This window comes from Danio rerio, chromosome 4, assembly GCF_052040795.2.
Source record: "Danio rerio strain M-AB ecotype USA chromosome 4, GRCz13ab, whole genome shotgun sequence".
Taxonomy (NCBI): domain Eukaryota; kingdom Metazoa; phylum Chordata; class Actinopteri; order Cypriniformes; family Danionidae; genus Danio; species Danio rerio.
In genome coordinates this window covers 70,897,543-70,915,000 of record NC_141024.2, presented here as the reverse complement: position 1 = coordinate 70,915,000, position 17,458 = coordinate 70,897,543, and the positions used below count along the sequence as shown (strand labels likewise).

The 17,458-nt window shown below is 40.1% G+C and overlaps 2 protein-coding genes across 2 annotated transcripts in view; both read right to left on the bottom strand.

Annotated features, from left to right (window-relative positions):
• Positions 1-1,062, bottom strand: part of si:cabz01069013.3 — a 6,896-nt gene extending 5,834 nt beyond the window's left edge. Inside the window, exon 1 of the mRNA NM_001327921.3 lies at positions 1,033-1,062. The gene's annotated coding sequence lies outside the window, so the exon portion shown is untranslated. The remainder of the gene's footprint in view (positions 1-1,032) is intronic.
• Positions 1,063-2,921: 1,859 nt separating this feature from the next.
• On the bottom strand, positions 2,922-15,703 carry si:cabz01069015.1. The gene is made up of 3 exons (XM_088650700.1): positions 15,676-15,703; positions 14,337-14,488; positions 2,922-7,552 (listed from the first exon to the last, which is right to left on the bottom strand). Exons 2-3 carry the CDS (start codon positions 14,416-14,418, stop codon positions 6,708-6,710), a joined length of 927 nt encoding a protein of 308 aa, XP_088506826.1. The 5' UTR covers positions 14,419-14,488; positions 15,676-15,703; the 3' UTR covers positions 2,922-6,707.
• Between the last annotated feature and the right edge of the window lie 1,755 nt (positions 15,704-17,458).

Sequence of the window (17,458 nt, the reverse complement as noted above, 5' to 3'; positions counted from 1 at the left end):
AAAGAAAAAGCCTGAAATATGTTTTGGACAAAATGAAGAGTCAAATTTAAGACATTTATTAGTTATGAATATATAGGCAGAATGTTTCAGACAAAAACAAGTTAAGTTTTGTGTGCAGGTGATGACACACAGTTTTGAGCAGTGTTGTTGGACAATATTGTAGAGCGATGTTGGTTGGTTAGTTTGCAGCTGAAAATGCAAACAATATATAAAAATACAAGTTATTTTGTATAAATGTATACATGATGTGCGGTGTGGTTACCACCATGAAACTAAAACATGAATACTTCTTAAGTACATATTTCAGGCGGTACTTCTTTATTCTTACTTGAGTACAAAAGTGTAGTCAGTACTTTTACCAGAGTCGTTTTAAATACCAATATCTGTACTTCTACTCGAGTAAAGGATGTGTGTACTTTTGCCATCTCTGAGCACCAATGAAGGAGTCTGACCGTTAATAGACTTATATCTCCTTTTTAGACAAAAACAACTAATTCATTAAATTATGAAAATCATGCATAATTATTTGGCATAACGTCAAGTAAATGATGTTAATGAAATTGATTCAATTGTCTCAGGGTTTTTTTTTTCACTACAGTGACTGAATTTATAAGTTAAATCAACGCAACCATATTTTAGGTAAAGTTGGTTTTATATTCGGATATTCAGACATTCTGCTTAATAATATAATTTTAGAAAAGTATTTCTTGCAAATTCTAATTTGGGAAATCATATTAGCAGCCAATGACAAAGTACAACCATGTTTACAGTCAACTAGACAGTGTTATACTTGCATGCTAACTCTGAATATTCAAATTAGCGTGGTAAACAATATACAGACAGTGAAATGAACGAATATGCGAATATACAACCAACTTTACCTCACTATTTAACCTTGGTATTTGTAGTACAACGTTATATGCGAGCTTACAATTGGCAGTCAATAAGACAAACGCTATAAACACTACACGTTTACTAAAGCCATGGTTAAAATAAGTAAAAGATGTGAATCAGTTTATGCTTGAAACAAACCTTTCTCCAGCCGAGTCAAAGCCAGACTGTAAAAGCCGCAACAGATGCAGAAACACGGCGCAGACTTGCGGCATCATATTAAAGCCATAATAAAAGTCCCGTTCACCGTAGGAAGCCAGTCCAAACTCGGCCCTGGAGTGTTTAGCTCCAACTTGCTTCAACGCACCTGGAGGAACTTTCCAGTATATCTAGCTTGATTAGCTGGTTCAGGTGTGTTCGATTAAGGTTGGAGCTAAACTCTCCAGGACACCGGCACTGCAGGTATTAATACACCACTGGTATGAGGTCTAAAATCAGTTATCAACAGCTCTGTCTGTCTGTCTATCTATCTAATCACATGTTTGTAACATGCAAATATCCAGATAGCAATGTTTACTTACCCACACATGCAGGGATGCACATGGTAAAAATACTATAGTACAGTTAAAGTCAATACTATTAATCTGTTGTGGTAATTTTATAGTTGCTTTGGTAGCCTACAGCAATATAAACAAAGTGACCTAGTAGGCCAACTGTAGTTTTCTTCAGCTTTATACTACAGTACACCAGTTTACTGTAGTAAATTTAAGTGTACCTCAGTATTTATTACAGTTTATCAGTGATCACTATAGTTTGGGCTACAATATGCTGGAGCATTTATTAACAACGCTAAGCAAAAGAAGATATTCTGAAGAATGTTGGCCCTGCTGAAAAATCCAGCCTAAACCAGCTTAGGCTGGTTGGCTGGTTTTAGCTGGTCGACCAGGCTGGTTTTAGAGGGGTTTTGGCCACTTCCAGGCTGGTTTCCAGCCATTTCCAGCTTGGTCTTAGCTGGTCAGGCTGGGAGATGACCAGCTAAAACCAGCTTGACCAGCCTAGCCAAGCTGGAAGTCCAGCCAAAACCAGCTATATCCAGCTTAAACCAGGCTGGTCAAGCTGGTTTTAGCTGGATTTGGCTGGTCATTTTCCAGCCTGACCAGCTAAGACCAGGCTGGAAATAGCTGGAAACCAGCCTGGAAATGGCCAAAACCCCTCTAAAACCAGCCTGGTCGACCAGCTAAAACCAGCCAACCAGCCTAGGCTGGTTTGAGCTGGATTTTTCAGCAGGGGGTAAGAACAGCCATTCGTATCTTCAGGATTTCTGCCTTTGTGCACAAAAGAAACAAACCGGTGTGGAACAAGTGAAGAATAAGTAAACATTTAGGTAAATTTCTAACTATTTATAACTATATATAAACATTAAAGAGATTGTGGGGACTGTGGCTCAGTGGTTAATACTGTCATCTCACTGCAAGAAGGTCGCTGGTTCGAGTCCCAGCTGTGCTAGTTGCCATTTCTGTGTGGAGTTAGCGTGTTTGGATGCATCTGCTTTGTAAAACGTGCCAAACTAGTTGGCGGTTCATTCCGCATTGGCGACTGCTGATAAATGAGAGCCTTAACCTAAGGAAAATAAATGAAGAGACTGTGACATGAGCCCAAAAAGTACAGTGCCGACTGAAAACCAATTCATTTTATCTGTATATCCACACTTAATATCTATATCCAATCCTATTTTATATTTACATCCACTTGTTCATTAAAAGTCAAACATATAATTTGGTGTAGAGTTCAATACTAAGTTTGTCTCCTTTTATTCAGAGTTCACACCTGAAGTGCTTCATATCTTTTTCTTTCCTAAAACAATAATCTGAATCACGTATATGAACGACACACATTTCCAAACGAATAGATTCATACACACATATTTTCTGGTGCCATTTCAAATGGCCAAGCCAGTTACACTGTAACAGAACCCACAAACCATGACTAAAAACAGGGTGATTTTTCAGTATCTGTAATAGCACTAGTTAAAACTAATGGAATAGCTCATCCAATAATTAACATTTACTCATTTATTTACACTCAAGTGGTTCCGAATATTCAATTCAGCTTTATTTGTATAGCGCTTTTACAATGTAGATTGTGTCAAAGCAGCTTCACATAAATGGTCATAGTAACTAGAACAGTGTGGTTCAGGTTTTAGTGTTTAAGTTCAGTTCAGTTCTGTTTAGCTCAGTTCAGTGTGATTTAATCATTACTGAGAGTTCAAACACTGAAGAGCCAATTCACAACAGGAAGCTGCTTTTGTTTGATGAATAGCACTCTCTATGGTACAGAAAGTGTAAATAGGACTTCCTTTGGGTTAAATCAGTGTTTCTCAACCACGTTCCTGGAGGACCACCAGCACTGCATGTTTTGGAGGTCTCTTTAGTCGGTCACACCCATTACAGGTCTTTCAGTCTCTGCTAATGAGCTGATGATCTGAATCAGGTGTGTGTGGGTAAGGAGACATGGGAAATGTGCCGAGCTGGTGGTCCTCCAGGAACGTGGTTGAGAAACACTGGGTTAAATGAAGTCTGTTTTCACATTAATGTGGTGTCAACCACTGTAGTGCGCAGGTATGACCTGCTATAGACGCTCAAGGCAGCATCCACAGCGGAGTCCTTTTAGTGTTTACGTTTCTGAATACATTTTTAATGAACATTTGCATACATGACAAAAACATATATCATCTGCATTTGACTGATAGGGGCATAATTAGTCTTCAGGGCCGGATTAACGTAAAGGCTAGGTAGGGCTGAAGCCCCAAGGCCCATGGAAGAAGTGGGCTCTTGATTGGATAAAGAATTAATTTGCGCTATGACGCGGGAAACGCCTCTTTGCGTTATGCTTTCTCTTATCGGTAATGTGAAGTATTCCTTTCGGGTCGCTACTGTTCAAAAAGAGTGACGCCGGTGCTAAACTGGGGCTCAAAGTGACTGTAGTCCAATCAGAATATTGAATAGCCCTGTTTTAGTCACTCGTAAGGGTGATCAGATGTCCCAATTTTCCCAGGACAGTCCCTTATTTTGGCACTACCGCGAGAACCGACCAGTCAGGTAGGCTAACCGTGCTCGTCGTAGAGCAAAAAACAAAATTCAAACCGTCTTCATCATTGATACACTTGTACATGTAGTAACAGACGCTGGGAATTGTGCTGAATGGAATTGCGCGCACCCGCACAATCCTTTTATCACACAATATAACCGAGATTATGTGCGAATGAATCAAATAGCCTACACGAGCAGTTATCAAAATATCTATCGTTGCAAAGTATCGATCTCAAGTATACACTCGGTTATGATTTATGCTGTGTTCACACCAGACACGGAACGTGCGGATAAATCGCGCTATTCGCGCGTCAAATTTACTTCAGAACAGACGCGGATTCACGTGATGGGCAGGGCTTTTGTCTTCCTGGTGACTGTAGCTTCGTTAAAGGCTAACATGGATTTTATGAAGAAAATAACAGTGTTTATGTACTTTATGAAGGCTGAAAAACAGCGTTTCAGAGGTGCATCCAGCTCTGTGAGCTCATAAACTCCTCCAGAAACTGAACCTGGATCACGGAGGCTTTCAACGGTGCTTCTGACTGAGCCAAGCCCAGTTTGATGTCTTGTTGTCTGTGTCGCCTGGAGGATTTCCCCCAGGACACCATCAACTGGTTCTACGTCACAATCACGCCCCCACAAGAGCAAGCTTCTGATTGGTTAATGCGGCACGAATGTCCACTGAAGTTCAGATTTTCGAATTCGAGAGATTCGCATGAAACGCTCATTAAACGCGTCAGACGCGCAAAACGCTTAATTCGCCTCGCGCTATTCGCACCACGCCATTCGCGTCATTCTCTCCGCCCCATTCGTGCGTATCGCGCCGCAGGATGTCTATTCCCGCGTTTGCATTGACTTAACATGTAAATCACTTGCGCTTGACGCGCGTTCCGCGTCTGGAGTGAACGCAGCATTACAGCAAGTCTTACTGAACCAGTTAAAAGGCAAACTTTCTATGAATGTTTACTTTGCCCCTTTTATGAAAACGACAGTAATAATATGGAGCAATGAAATATTGGACCTGACTTTCATCAGACAATATATCTGATGCAATAAATACATAAATAAATAAATAAATTAAATTAAAGAAACACTGTAACTCAGAAGACCACAATAAGCTATTAGATATTAGAAGCATGGATATTAAAGATATCATATCATTATAGGGATTTATGGTCAGCTAAAGTTGTAAATTAGATAATATTAATTAGAATAATATTATTAATAATAACAACAATTTATATATGTATACTTTTGTGGGGTTAAAAAAATTTGAAGGGGGGCCTTGGATTTTCTATAGCCCCAGGGCCCAATGTGCTCTTAATCCGGCCCTGTTAGTCTTATATAGCCTAGTGGACCACGCGTGTGCACAGAGTAAAGGCTGATTTATACTTCTGCGTCAAACGCCGGCGTATGCTACGGCGCTGGCGCATAGCCCTTCGCCGTGGCCGTCACTGATGTGCACCTCTCAAAAAATGTAACTACACGTCGCAGCAACGCGTAGCGCAAGCTCTGTGATTGGTCGGCTTGGTAGCGCTGACGAGTCTGGGCGGGACCGAGAGCCGCGTGAATGGCGCGAACCCAATGTAGCGACTGTTTACAAGTGTGGAGTACCGTGAAGGAGCTCCGGATGGAAAGTTTTGTTTTGTGTTTACCTCATAGTTAAAGTTGTTGCACGTCCGCCGGTTCCTGCCTCAAAATGAGCGAGTTTGAGCCACTTGTACATCCCGGAAATGTTCAGGAAAAGCAAACCAGCAGCGAAGAAACTCGACACAGAGGAACATTTACACCTCACTGCCAACTAGCGTTTCGGAAGTGTTAATGCAGACCAACAGAGACAGCGCGGAAGTATAAATGCACAGCCATGAGCGTTGCATGCACCATGGGTTACGCCTGTCACTTGACGCAGAAGTATAAACCAGGCTTAACTGTGCTACAAATGGCTTTTGGGTTTGAATCCCGACTTGTAAAAACACTCCGAAATTATGATTTTATGTGTTTTAATAATGTTACTCTTATGGTGAAGTCTAGATGAGATACAGCTGCGAACACGGCATCAATATAGCATAATTTGACACAATTTTCATTAACTTCCAGCCACGACTGTATCTGATCTAGCAACAACCCTGTTTTATGACCAAAACAAGACCTATTTATTCGCAAAGTGTTCGTTCAGATGTCAGACCAATGTTAAAACGAAACGCGTTAGAAGAACTGAGCATTTAAAACCCAACATCTATAGCTGCATCACACTGGGTTCGAACCCATTATCTCTGCATGCTAGTCTGAACTCTCACTAGTCCACTAAATCAGTTGAAACCCCTTCTCTACAACATGGGGTTTAATACCACATGTTGCGTAACTGTTACTATAGAGTGGGGTTTCGAAGCTTTGACGCATTTGATTCAACTGTTGAATGAGAGAGCAGTTCAGAGTAAAACACAAAGTAGGAAACCCTCAGTAATGTCAGCCAGGAAATACTTGACTTCGCAATGAGCGTCAGCTCGAGTGTGGCTTTAATAGTCCAGATAATGGGGAACAGGCGAGTGTGTAATCAGTGCAGGAGATTGTGGGTAATGTAGTTCTACTTTGGTAGCAAATGCACAAGTGTGAATATTTGGAGAGGAGTAATAAATAAAAGAGTTTAAAGTGAATTTAATGCTTTACCATCAGAGTGAAGCAAAACATATCGTCTTGTTTTCAGAAATAATTGCCTAAAATGAAGCGAGTTTTGCTATAAAACACGCAAAATAATCTGCCAATGGGGTAAGAAAAGGAAAAACAAGATTATTTATCTTTCTTATTTTTGGACTTTTCTCCGGTGTGAATTTTCATGTGGATCGTCAGGCCTCCTTTTTGACTGAAACTCGCTCCACACTCTTGGCAGGTGAACTTGTTGGCTTCAGTGTGAACTCTCATGTGGACATTGAGGTTCGGTTGTGTTCTGAAGCTGGCTCCGCACTCTTGGCAGCTGAAAGGCTTTTCTCCGGTGTGAATGCTCATGTGGACTCGAACGCTCCCTAGTTGACTGAAACTCTTCCCGCACTCCTGGCAGGTAAACCGCTTCTCTCCTGTGTGAGTTCTCATGTGGACTTTAAGGTTCTGCGAGTGAGAAAACCCCTTTCCGCACTCGTGACAGGGAAACGGTTTTTCTCTGGTGTGAACTCTTATGTGGGCCTTAAGGTTATGGATTTGAGAAAAACTTTTCCCACATTGTTGGCACGTGAACGGTTTCTCTCCAGTGTGAACTCGGGTGTGGCTTTGGAGGTGCGCTTTCAGATTGAAACTCATCCCGCACTGTTGGCAGCTGAAAGGTTTTTCTCCGGTGTGAACTCTCACGTGCTGCTCAAACAATCCCCATTCGTTGCATCTCTTTCCGCACAGCTGGCATGTAAAGCAGCCATCTTTAAAGTGAATTTGTACGTGCTTTTTAAAGGTGCTTTTGAGTTTAAAACTCTTTTCACACTGACAACACTTGAAAGCTTCAGTGCCAGTAGATTTCTTCGTTTCAGAAGTTTTCCCACACCGACTGGGGTTACGCCTCTCTCCACAGTGAAGACTCACATGAGTATTAAAGGTTTCTTTGTGTGGGAAACTCTTTCCACATTGATCGCACACAAACGGCTTCAGGTCTAAAGTAAAAAAAGACAAAAGAAGTTAGAAGTTAATACAAAAACAACAAACATCCCAAACGCTTCGAGAAATCGAAACGAACAACGATGTGAGGAGAGTTTTGCTTCTTGAAGGTTTTTCTGTAAGGGCCACAATATATTTTTTTTCTAGAAATAAGGACTGGGTCAGTTATATTGGCCAGAGTGACGACCAGTAACATTGTAGAGATTTGTTTATTCTAATTGTCCCTTAGCTAAGCCCCGCCCTCTTTAGCTACTGTTATAACGCCATTGACCCATAACAATGTACAGTACCTATTACTGTCAGTATGTTTGTGAGCTCTTTACACAGTTTCTTTTCTAATTTGCAGTTCAGTGGAAGAAATAGAAATGCAAATCAAAGTATAAATAGCAGAAGTGAACAAATAGATTTTTCCCTAAAACCAAATATTAATCCGACACCCAATATAAAAGCAGACATTAACCTGGTATAGCTTCATCACCAATGACTAAATCTCCAAAAGACCGATGAAAACATTGGTGAATTGTGGCTCTGACATGGACATGAGGCTTATATATTACTGAAAAACCTCTGCAGGTGAAGTATATTGATCGCAGGTGCCCAGTTTATGCGCATTAAAAAGTCATGTCAAGAGATCATGTGATGATAAAAGTGCGTGTAAATGGATCTGAAATGTCGTTTGCGTCATTGTAAAATGCCTTAACCATTTTAGTATTAGTGTTATTATATTATTAATGACATCCAGAGCTGTCAAGAGCGTCTTTGTTCCGCATCTCACACCTTTAAACGCCACTGCGTGTCAGGATTGTCTTCTGAGGCGCAAGTCATTTATTAAATAAAAAAAAAGATTCACGCAGCTTCTCCTACCTTGGTATATTCCGTTTTTACTGTTGATGTTTGGCACCAGATTATCAGGAAGTGTCGATTTTGTTCGCTTTGACTTATTGAATGGAAGGCTGCTTTATTTGCATATCTTTTATGTGATAATCCAGTTTTTGCGCATAAAGTTAATCATCATTTTTGGATGGAAACATAGCTAGTGTTTCTCTTTTCCTACTGTTTGGCCATTTTTGATAGACTCGTGAATGTACTTTATGATGAAAGTACCATCGAAGCCTATGGAATGCAAGCCTACCACCAGGGGCGTTGCTATACCCCAGTAAAAAATTGACGGTGCCTTAGTAAATGCTTTGAGATACTATTTACTTTATATGCAAGTGTATTTATTGAGAGTAGCGTTGTAACAATATACCGGTATGACGGTCTACCACGATTTGAACGTGCACGATTATCATACCATGAACAATTGCATATCAACGGTTTTAACATAAGATTTAAAAAATCACTTGCGCAACGTTTTTTTCCGCTTGGCGGGTCACGCTCTGAACTTGCGCACCTACACTCCCGTGCACATGCAGCAGAGATAATGGCAGAGCCGGAGGCTTTTTCGTCTGACCTCCATCCCCCGCCGAAAAAAAAAGTTAAAATCTGTAGCATGGGAGTACTTCGGATACAAAAATCATGAATGAGGGATTGTTTTAGAGGACGGCTATCCGATTTGTAAAAAATGTGGGCGCAGAGTAGCCGCAGAAGGAGGCAATACATCAAACATGTTCGCTCACATTCGCGAACACCATCCCTCCGTGCAGATAAAGGTAAGATAAGTGTATATTTTCCATGACGCAGTGCGTGTACAGTATAACGCCTGTTTCACACTGCTTCTCAAGCTAACTTATATGAGAAGTGTCTACAGTCAGAAGACAATCGCCTGTGATATCATGTCATTTGTTTTTTGATTATCAAGTTGCTGTAGACCTAGTTATAATAATATTTATATAATATAGTTATAATGATATTTATACATGATTAAACCAGTGTTACTTTCTCCGCTTCAGTAATGTCCAGCGGCAGAATAACAGCTTGTTAATTCATGCTCGTGCAGATGATGAGACGGACAAAAGTAATCAATGCATGCCATTCTTTTACTTATTTTCGTGTTTTCAGATTCACAGTGCAAACAGCTCCCGGTAGGAATAACTCGAGTGAACATAAAACAAAGCCGATTAAAACTTTCTTGCTCTGCTCAGCTGCACAGAACACAGCGAGCTCACATAATCCAGCATGCGTGTCGAACTACACTACCCACAATACACTTCGCTATGGACTACAAATCCCGTAAATATTCTATTGCCCCTCTCCTACAACACTAGTGTGCAACTTAAGCAAACTGATGCTAAAATTGTTTTACATTTGGTTTTGTAGTTCAGGCCTAAATAAATGTTTGCCTGAAAGTGTCTTTGTATCCCTGCCACAAGTGTGCCTTCAGAGAGGATGTTCAGTACAAGTGGACACATTCTCTCACCTCAGCGGTCAAGTTTAAGTCCTGAAAATCTCAACATGCTTACATTTCTTCATCACAACCTAGACTGAAAAATAACAACGCTTTAAATACATGTTTACAGCCATAAACTTGGTATTGCACTTTTGGTCTCCCATTTATCCTGCTTATAAGGAAGGACAGTTTTAAGTTTTAAGTTTAAGACATTTTAGTCTAATCTTAAAAGACCCTGCTTGTTTATTCCTTCTAATTTAATTTAAGAAAATGGGAGATTTTTCAGTTTATTTTTATAAAAGACTTCTATAGTTCTATTAAAATGGTTCTTTCAAAAGTTTGTTGAAATAAAACCTTTGTTCAGTCAGAAAACATGTTCTTATTCTTTTCAGGGTCTTTGCAATGAGAATTACTATTTAATACCGTATACCGCGAAACCGTCAAACCGTGGTATTGTTTTAGACGATTATCATACCGTAAAAAATTCATACCGTTAATTGAGAGTGGTAATCCCTGAATAAAGACGTTATTCTCTATGTGCAACCGAACCAACGCTGGTGAAAGCAATGTAGTTAAATCAAAAAGCAAACTGAGCATAAGCACAGAAAAAACCATACCCGCACACAAAGTTTAAATAGTATGACATTACTTATACTATGCATGGCTCCTGATTGATTTTTTTGTATGAAGCAAAAAGAAAGGATGATAAGTCAGAGAGGTAAGACTTTAAAAAAAAATAAACTTTTTGCCGTGAGGCGGGTCTAACACAACACACAACAGATCTACAATCTTATAATATATAATCTTAAAAACTATATGCTATAAAAAATCTTCAGCTGGGGTGCCGGAAAAAAAAAAACGTAAATAAAGGCCAATAAATTACTGACATTTACCATAAAATAACAGATAGTAAATTACAGAAATTTACTTAAATTTCCGGAAAATTTATGTAATTTACTATCTGTTATTTTACGGTAAATAATAACAGCCATTATTTTGCGTTTTTTTTCCGGCACCCCAGCTGCTGATAACTAATACAATTAATTTGTTGTTTATTAAGAAAAATATTTGTATAACAACAATATTACTGTTATTTACTTATAATTATATATAATCTTTGTTTCATTAAAAAAAAAAAAAAAAAAAATATATATATATATATATATATATATATATATGTAATGTAAATGTAATGTGTATTTATATAGCGCATTTATTGTGTATGGCCATACACCCAAAGCGCTTCACAATCATGAGGGGGGGGTCTCTTCACACCACCACCAGTGTGCAGCATCCACTTGGATGATGCGACGGCTGCCACAGGACAACGGCGCCAGTGCGCTCACCACACACCAGCTACAGGTGGAGTGGAGGGACAGGGATAGAGCCAGTTCGGTGGAGAGGGGATGATTGGGAGGGCATGTTCGTAAGGGCCGATAGAGGGACTTTGGCCAGGACACCAGGGTTACACCCCTGCTCTTTCACGAGAAGTGCCATGGGATTTTTAATGACCACAGAGAGTCAGGACCTCGGTTTAACGTCTCATCCGAAAGACGGCGCCCACTGACAGTGTAGTGTCACCTTCACTTTTTTACTGGGGCATTAGGACTCACACAGACCTCAGGTTGAGCGCCCCATGCTGGCCTCACTAACACCACTTCCAACAGCAACCTAGTGTTCCCTAGTGGTCTCCCATCCAGGTACTGACCAGGCTCAGCCCTGCTTAGCTTCAGTGAGTATATATATATAATGAGCAATATCACACTCGTAGCAGTGCGATATGGCTGTATATTAGCATGGGTGGGAGGCGTGCGTGTAGCCCGTGCTGATATACAGCCATATCGCACTGCTACGAGTGTGATATTGCGTTTATACAACAGTTCAACGGCACAATCATGTAAATAAATAAGAAAATCAAACACGGAGAGTCTAAAAACCGTTTTTTTTTTATTAGGAGCTACTTTCTTCCGCCATTCATTCACATGTGCAGCTGACGTCAGAACAGCAGAAGCCGTTACTAATTCACCAACGTCACTTTAGAGCTAGCGTTTGAATGATTCTCCATCTAAAGTGATGACAAAGCAGCTGATTTTGTTCACTTTAAGATTATAAGGCTGAACAATAACATGAAATGCCATTTGTCTACAGAGATATCTTCTTACAGCGTTACAGGCTACAGTATTTCTCTATTGCAATCGGAATTTCACAATAGCTAAACCCGAAAAAAGCAACACAATCACTACTGGACTGCTGTTGTGTTTTCGATAAGGAAAGCCGCTAAACACATGCGGACTTTCCTTTTTTCAATCTGCCAACACAACACGCATTCCTGATATGTGAGCAAATCGGTATAAATGCAGCACTACAACATACAAAAGTGAGCGATCATCTAACCTGCCAACATGTCTCTGAAAACCCGGGAGACCAGGTAGGAGGGGGTGATCGGGGGTGAATTACACTGTTGAGAACTGGAATAGGATGCAGCGAGTTTTGGGCGGCCGCTTTGTTCGGGTACTGTACCAAAGTTTGCAACCTGGGGGTGTTCACAGCCTATAGCAAAGAGGAAGGTGGGTGAAATTACGGTAGTTTTTTTAGGAAGAGATAGAAACGGGACGGTTGCGGGAGACTGCTCTGAAATACGGGATACTCCCAAGTAAAATAAAAGTGTTGGCAGGTGTGCTTACCAGTTTAATATTGATTTGATCTGCTGTAGTTAGAAATCAGACTGTTATCAGCTTCTAAGCGCAAGGGCTTATTATGCAGTTCTGTCGCCATCTTGTGGATAGAAAGCGTCAACCGTCATTGGTCTAAACCAGGGGTCTCAAACTCAATTTACCTGGGGGCCACAGGAGGCAAAGTCTGGGTGAGGCTGGGCCGCATAAGGGATTTCACAAAAAAAAAGTCCTCAAATGTCATTATTAACAGTTTTAATGATTTCTTCTAAACATGAAGTATCCTGAACATTAATAGAACATTGAGTGAAGATTATGAACAGTTCTTCTGAACATGGCATCTTTTGCCTACTCCTTGCTGCCAGAGACTTGACAGCGCTTCTTCTCACAAATCTGAACCACATTTGGCTTTAGAGCGGAAGCAGTTGAGACCCTCAGTATGGCTTGGGGGAACTCACTCAAAACTTCCATTCCCTCACCCACTGCAGAGTGGATGCGCGCGTACTGAAGAGCGGTGTTATCGCGCGCCTACTGATCAGCTGTGTTGTCGCGCGCGCCTACTGATCAGCTGTGTTGTCGCGCGCGCCTACTGATCAGCTGTGTTGTCGCGCGCGCCTACTGATCAGCTGTGTTGTCGCGCGCGCCTACTGATCAGCTGTGTTGTCGCGCGCGTACTGATCAGCTGTGTTGTCGCGCGCGTACTGATCAGCTGTGTTGTCGCGCGCGTACTGATCAGCTGTGTTGTCGCGCGCGTACTGATCAGCTGTGTTGTCGCGCGCGTACTGATCAGCCGTGTTGTCGCGCGCCTACTGAAGGGCGGGACCGAAGGTGTGCCGCGTCACGGGGGCACTTTTGATCATTTTGGAAGGGCACTTTCTATCCAAGACTAAATAGGGCATGTGCACTGCACAGGTTGAGCCCTATGTGTGCACGTGCCTGCCCTCACCTAAAAAAGGCGTATATATGTATAAATAAAACACCCCCACCCCACTCCAGTCACATCAGTCTGTACCAGTCTGTATCTACCTATAATATATATAAGATGCAGGCTGTAGCTAGGTAGGTGGCAGGCTGCAGATAGGTAGCTAAGTGGCAGGCAGGGGCGGGAACAGCTTACCTTGGTTCTGGCCGGCGCGAGTTCCCTCCTTCCCGCCCGTCACAGCGTCTAACAAAGGGGCGGGGTGCGTGGTGACGTCACCGGCATCCCCGCCCCTTTGTTTACACGGCGGGCGGGGAATGCCAGTGACCGCTGTGTACGGATAGAATCAGCGGAGCAGGGAGCGCTCTCTCTCCCCGCTCCGCTGATTCTGTAAGTGTACAGTGGTCGGCGCGGGCCACAAAATATTGCACTGAGGGCCGCAAATGGCCCGCGGGCTGCAAGTTTGAGACCCCTGGTCTAAACTATGGCCGTCGACCAGCCCTCAGAAATTGTAAATATTTTAAAATAGGCACTATTCTTGCAAATAAACTGCATAGTTGCAATCTAAACAACTACATTCTCGACTAAAACAGCCTCAAAAGTATATTTTGTTGTGTAACAGCAGTAATATTTGTCAAACTGTAGTGTCCGCTTGTTGCTGGCTGTATGTGGGCGGAGTAATACACAAAGGGTAAAGAGGCTGTACGGATGCTCATATTACTTAAATATATCACGGCTATCAACCAATCAAGATTCGAGAACCAGACAGAACTGCTGTATATAAAGATATATATGCACTGTAGATGAAAATAATGTGTCTTTTACGCAACAGATTACATGTTTTGAGAATAAAAACCAACCTGTTTGCTCCTCCAGATCTTCCTGTTTAATTATTACTTCTTCAATCTTCACGTCATCACACTCCTCTTTAACAAGCGCCATCTTTATAACAGTGTTTCACATGAAGATCAGTCACTTCAGCAGGAGCTTTTGGATTTTGGAGACATTTTTCCTGTTAAAAATGAGAATGATTAACTAGTAAATGAAGAGCTAGCTTGACCAAAAATATAAATGCATATAAACATAAACAAACAAATACATTTATAATAACTTAAAAGCTGACAGTCTCCCTTAACCTAAAAAGTTTTTTCTTTTTACTTAGAAGTCATTGGGAACCATAAACTGTCCAGCTTGTCAGGATTTGTTTTTTTTTTCAGCATAAGAAAGAAACAGGCTTGGTTAAATTTCATTTTTGGATAAACTAAATAACAGAAAGAAGAATAAATGCTAATTTAATTTAATGTAATCTCTCTACTTCAGTATTGGGCATTAATGAGGGAGTTGATCTCCTGATTAGACAAAAACTGTAAATTCATTTCATCATACATACTAACATGTAAATTATGTTTAACAACTGAGTTTCAAAGATCTCTGTTTTAGTTTATTGTTTATACAGTGACTGAATTAATAATCAGAATAAACTGATTCACGTTGTAGAGAAAGAGACGCTGTGATTCACAAGGTAAAATCAATAAGAGTTTGATAAAGATTGAGGTAAAGTTCCCCAAATTATTTACCATGGTACTTTAAATATTGGGTCTGAAATCGCATGCAAGCATGACTTAACATTAGCACTATTTATTTGACTGTTAACAATGTTGTACTTTGATAGTTATTTGCTGATAGTATGATTTCCCTGTTTAGAGTTTACATTTGCACATTTTGACTTTCTCCTTAATAATATAACTGTAGAAAAGTATTATTTGCAAAATATAAGTAGTAAAATCATATTAGCAGCAAATGACTATCAAAGTACAACATTCACAGTCAATTAAATAGTGCTAATGTTGTTTTCAAGTCATGCTTGCATGTGAATTCAATACAAATATTCAAAGCATCGTGGTAAACAATATTGGGACCACTGAACGAATGTGCGAAAATAAAACCAACTTTACCTCAATTATTATCCCTTACTAAAATTAACCATGGTTCTACAACAAATAATAAAAACACAATATTGTAGTCAAAACAAAGCAACCGCAAGTTAACTGTGGTTTTGCTAAGTTGCACTACGTCAATTGCGGTCTTATAAATGGTCTTAAAACGTTTAAGACTGTGGACACTACACTTTTGCTATAAGAGCGCCATGGTTATAGGATTTTCATAGCTAAAACCCGCTTAAATGCTTGAATCACAAACCTTTCTCCAGCCGAGTCAGAATAACAACAGAAACGCGGCGCGGACTTATCATGTCATATGAAAATACCAAAATAAAAGTCCCGCTCACAATTATGCCTCCTGTTGACTTAAAAATAACTCGGTCACAATTTTAACAGCAGACAAAAAGAAAAAAAAAACTTACTCCAAATGTTGTGACTTTTTTTCTAAAATGACACTGAAATCAACAATATTCTTTTATTGTTGCCAAAACTTTACATGACAAAACAGGGAATCAATCAACATCGCAAGGCATGCTTATCATTAAAATAAATTTAATTAATTAAAATTGTTACAAATGCAGCAAGGAACAGTATAAAAGACCTTCATCAAAGGATAAAATCAACAATCTTCCATTCTACTTTCATGAAGACTGTACACATTTAGGGTAGATGGTTGTCTTAGAAATCACCTTCAGAGCTTAGTTAGGAGTCTAGCGGTTACATGAGGAAATTTTTATTGTAAAAGGAGATTTTAAACTATTGCTTTTTGGAAAAACATTTAGATGCATCAAAGGTTCATCTAACAGCTAAGCTATAAGACGTACTTCCTTAGATTTTAGCAAGCTTTAATTTTTAATGTATGTATTTCAAATTTTACATTTTTAACAATTATTATTATATTTTATATGTATTATTAATCATGCTGGGATGTGCTTTTAAATATTCTTTATTGTGTGATTGTGTATGTAGGCAACTGCCCTAATTTAGTTGTCCTTTGTGGGATTAATCAATTTGTTAAACTTATGGGTGGAATTTCACCTGCCAACTTTAAAAGCATTTTTACACCAGAAAAACGACTACTATTTGAAAGGTTTAATGAAGGCGCATCATGTACACCATAGGTCTCAAACTCAGTTCCTGGAGGGCCGCAGCTTTGCACAGTCTTGCTCCAACCCTATTCTAACACAGCCGATCCAACTAATCAAGGTGTTGATTAGGTGCATCAGCTGTGTCTGATCAGGGTTTGAGCAAAACTGTGCAGAGCTGCGGCCCTCCAGGAATTGAGTTTGAGACCTATGGTGTGTACAAAATTCTAAGACCACAGGAGGGTTGAACAACCTTCTTACAAAAATAGATTTTTGTAAGAAGACATAAACAAGAATTTTATGTACACACGTTTGTCATTTGTCAAAAATGTGACATGGTCACGCAAATAGGGAACGATCTGCAGGCATTTTCCGGTCACGAATGCAGCACAGCTATGGTGAGTTGATTGTGCCATTTTGAAGTCTTACCATGAGGAGAAGTCTACTCTTCCATCATCGCCTGTCCATGTCGAATTTTGAATGGGACTGAATGGGAAAGCATATGACAGACAGATGGCGACGAGACAATTTTGTCTTCAACAGAGTGTCAAAATCTTGATGGTTTTGTGGGTCTCGTCTATCAAATCTGAGCTTTATTTTGTATTTTCTATTGGATTCGCATCAGGTGATTGGCTGGGCCATTCTACAGATTAATTTTCTTTCTCTAAAAACATTTAAGAGTTTCCTTGGCTGTGATTAGAAACAAAGGGCAAGGAACTACTGAGGGATTTCAGCTGCTGTCTGGGCCTTCACTCCCTTTCTTCATGTGTTCGATACTTTTTCCCGGTGTCATTTCATTTCATTACACATACCTTTGTAAACTAATTAGTTTAGTTTTATTTGCATATCTGGATTTATTTGGATGTTTTCAACATCTGGTGAAAAATTAAAAATCAACAGCACCTTCAGAAATATGTTTTCTGAGAAAAATGGTCACATGTTAAATATTTATTTCCC

What these genes read in the sequence shown, in the direction of transcription:
- si:cabz01069015.1 (XM_088650700.1), bottom strand. Translation starts at nt 14,418, where the DNA reads ATGGCGCTTGTTAAAGAGGAGTGTGATGACGTGAAGATTGAAGAAGTA. An exon ending in AGATCTGGAGGAGCAAACAG is followed by an intron (nt 7,553 to 14,336) that starts GTTGGTTTTTAT and finishes TTTTTACTTTAG; the next exon opens with ACCTGAAGCCGTTTGTGTGC.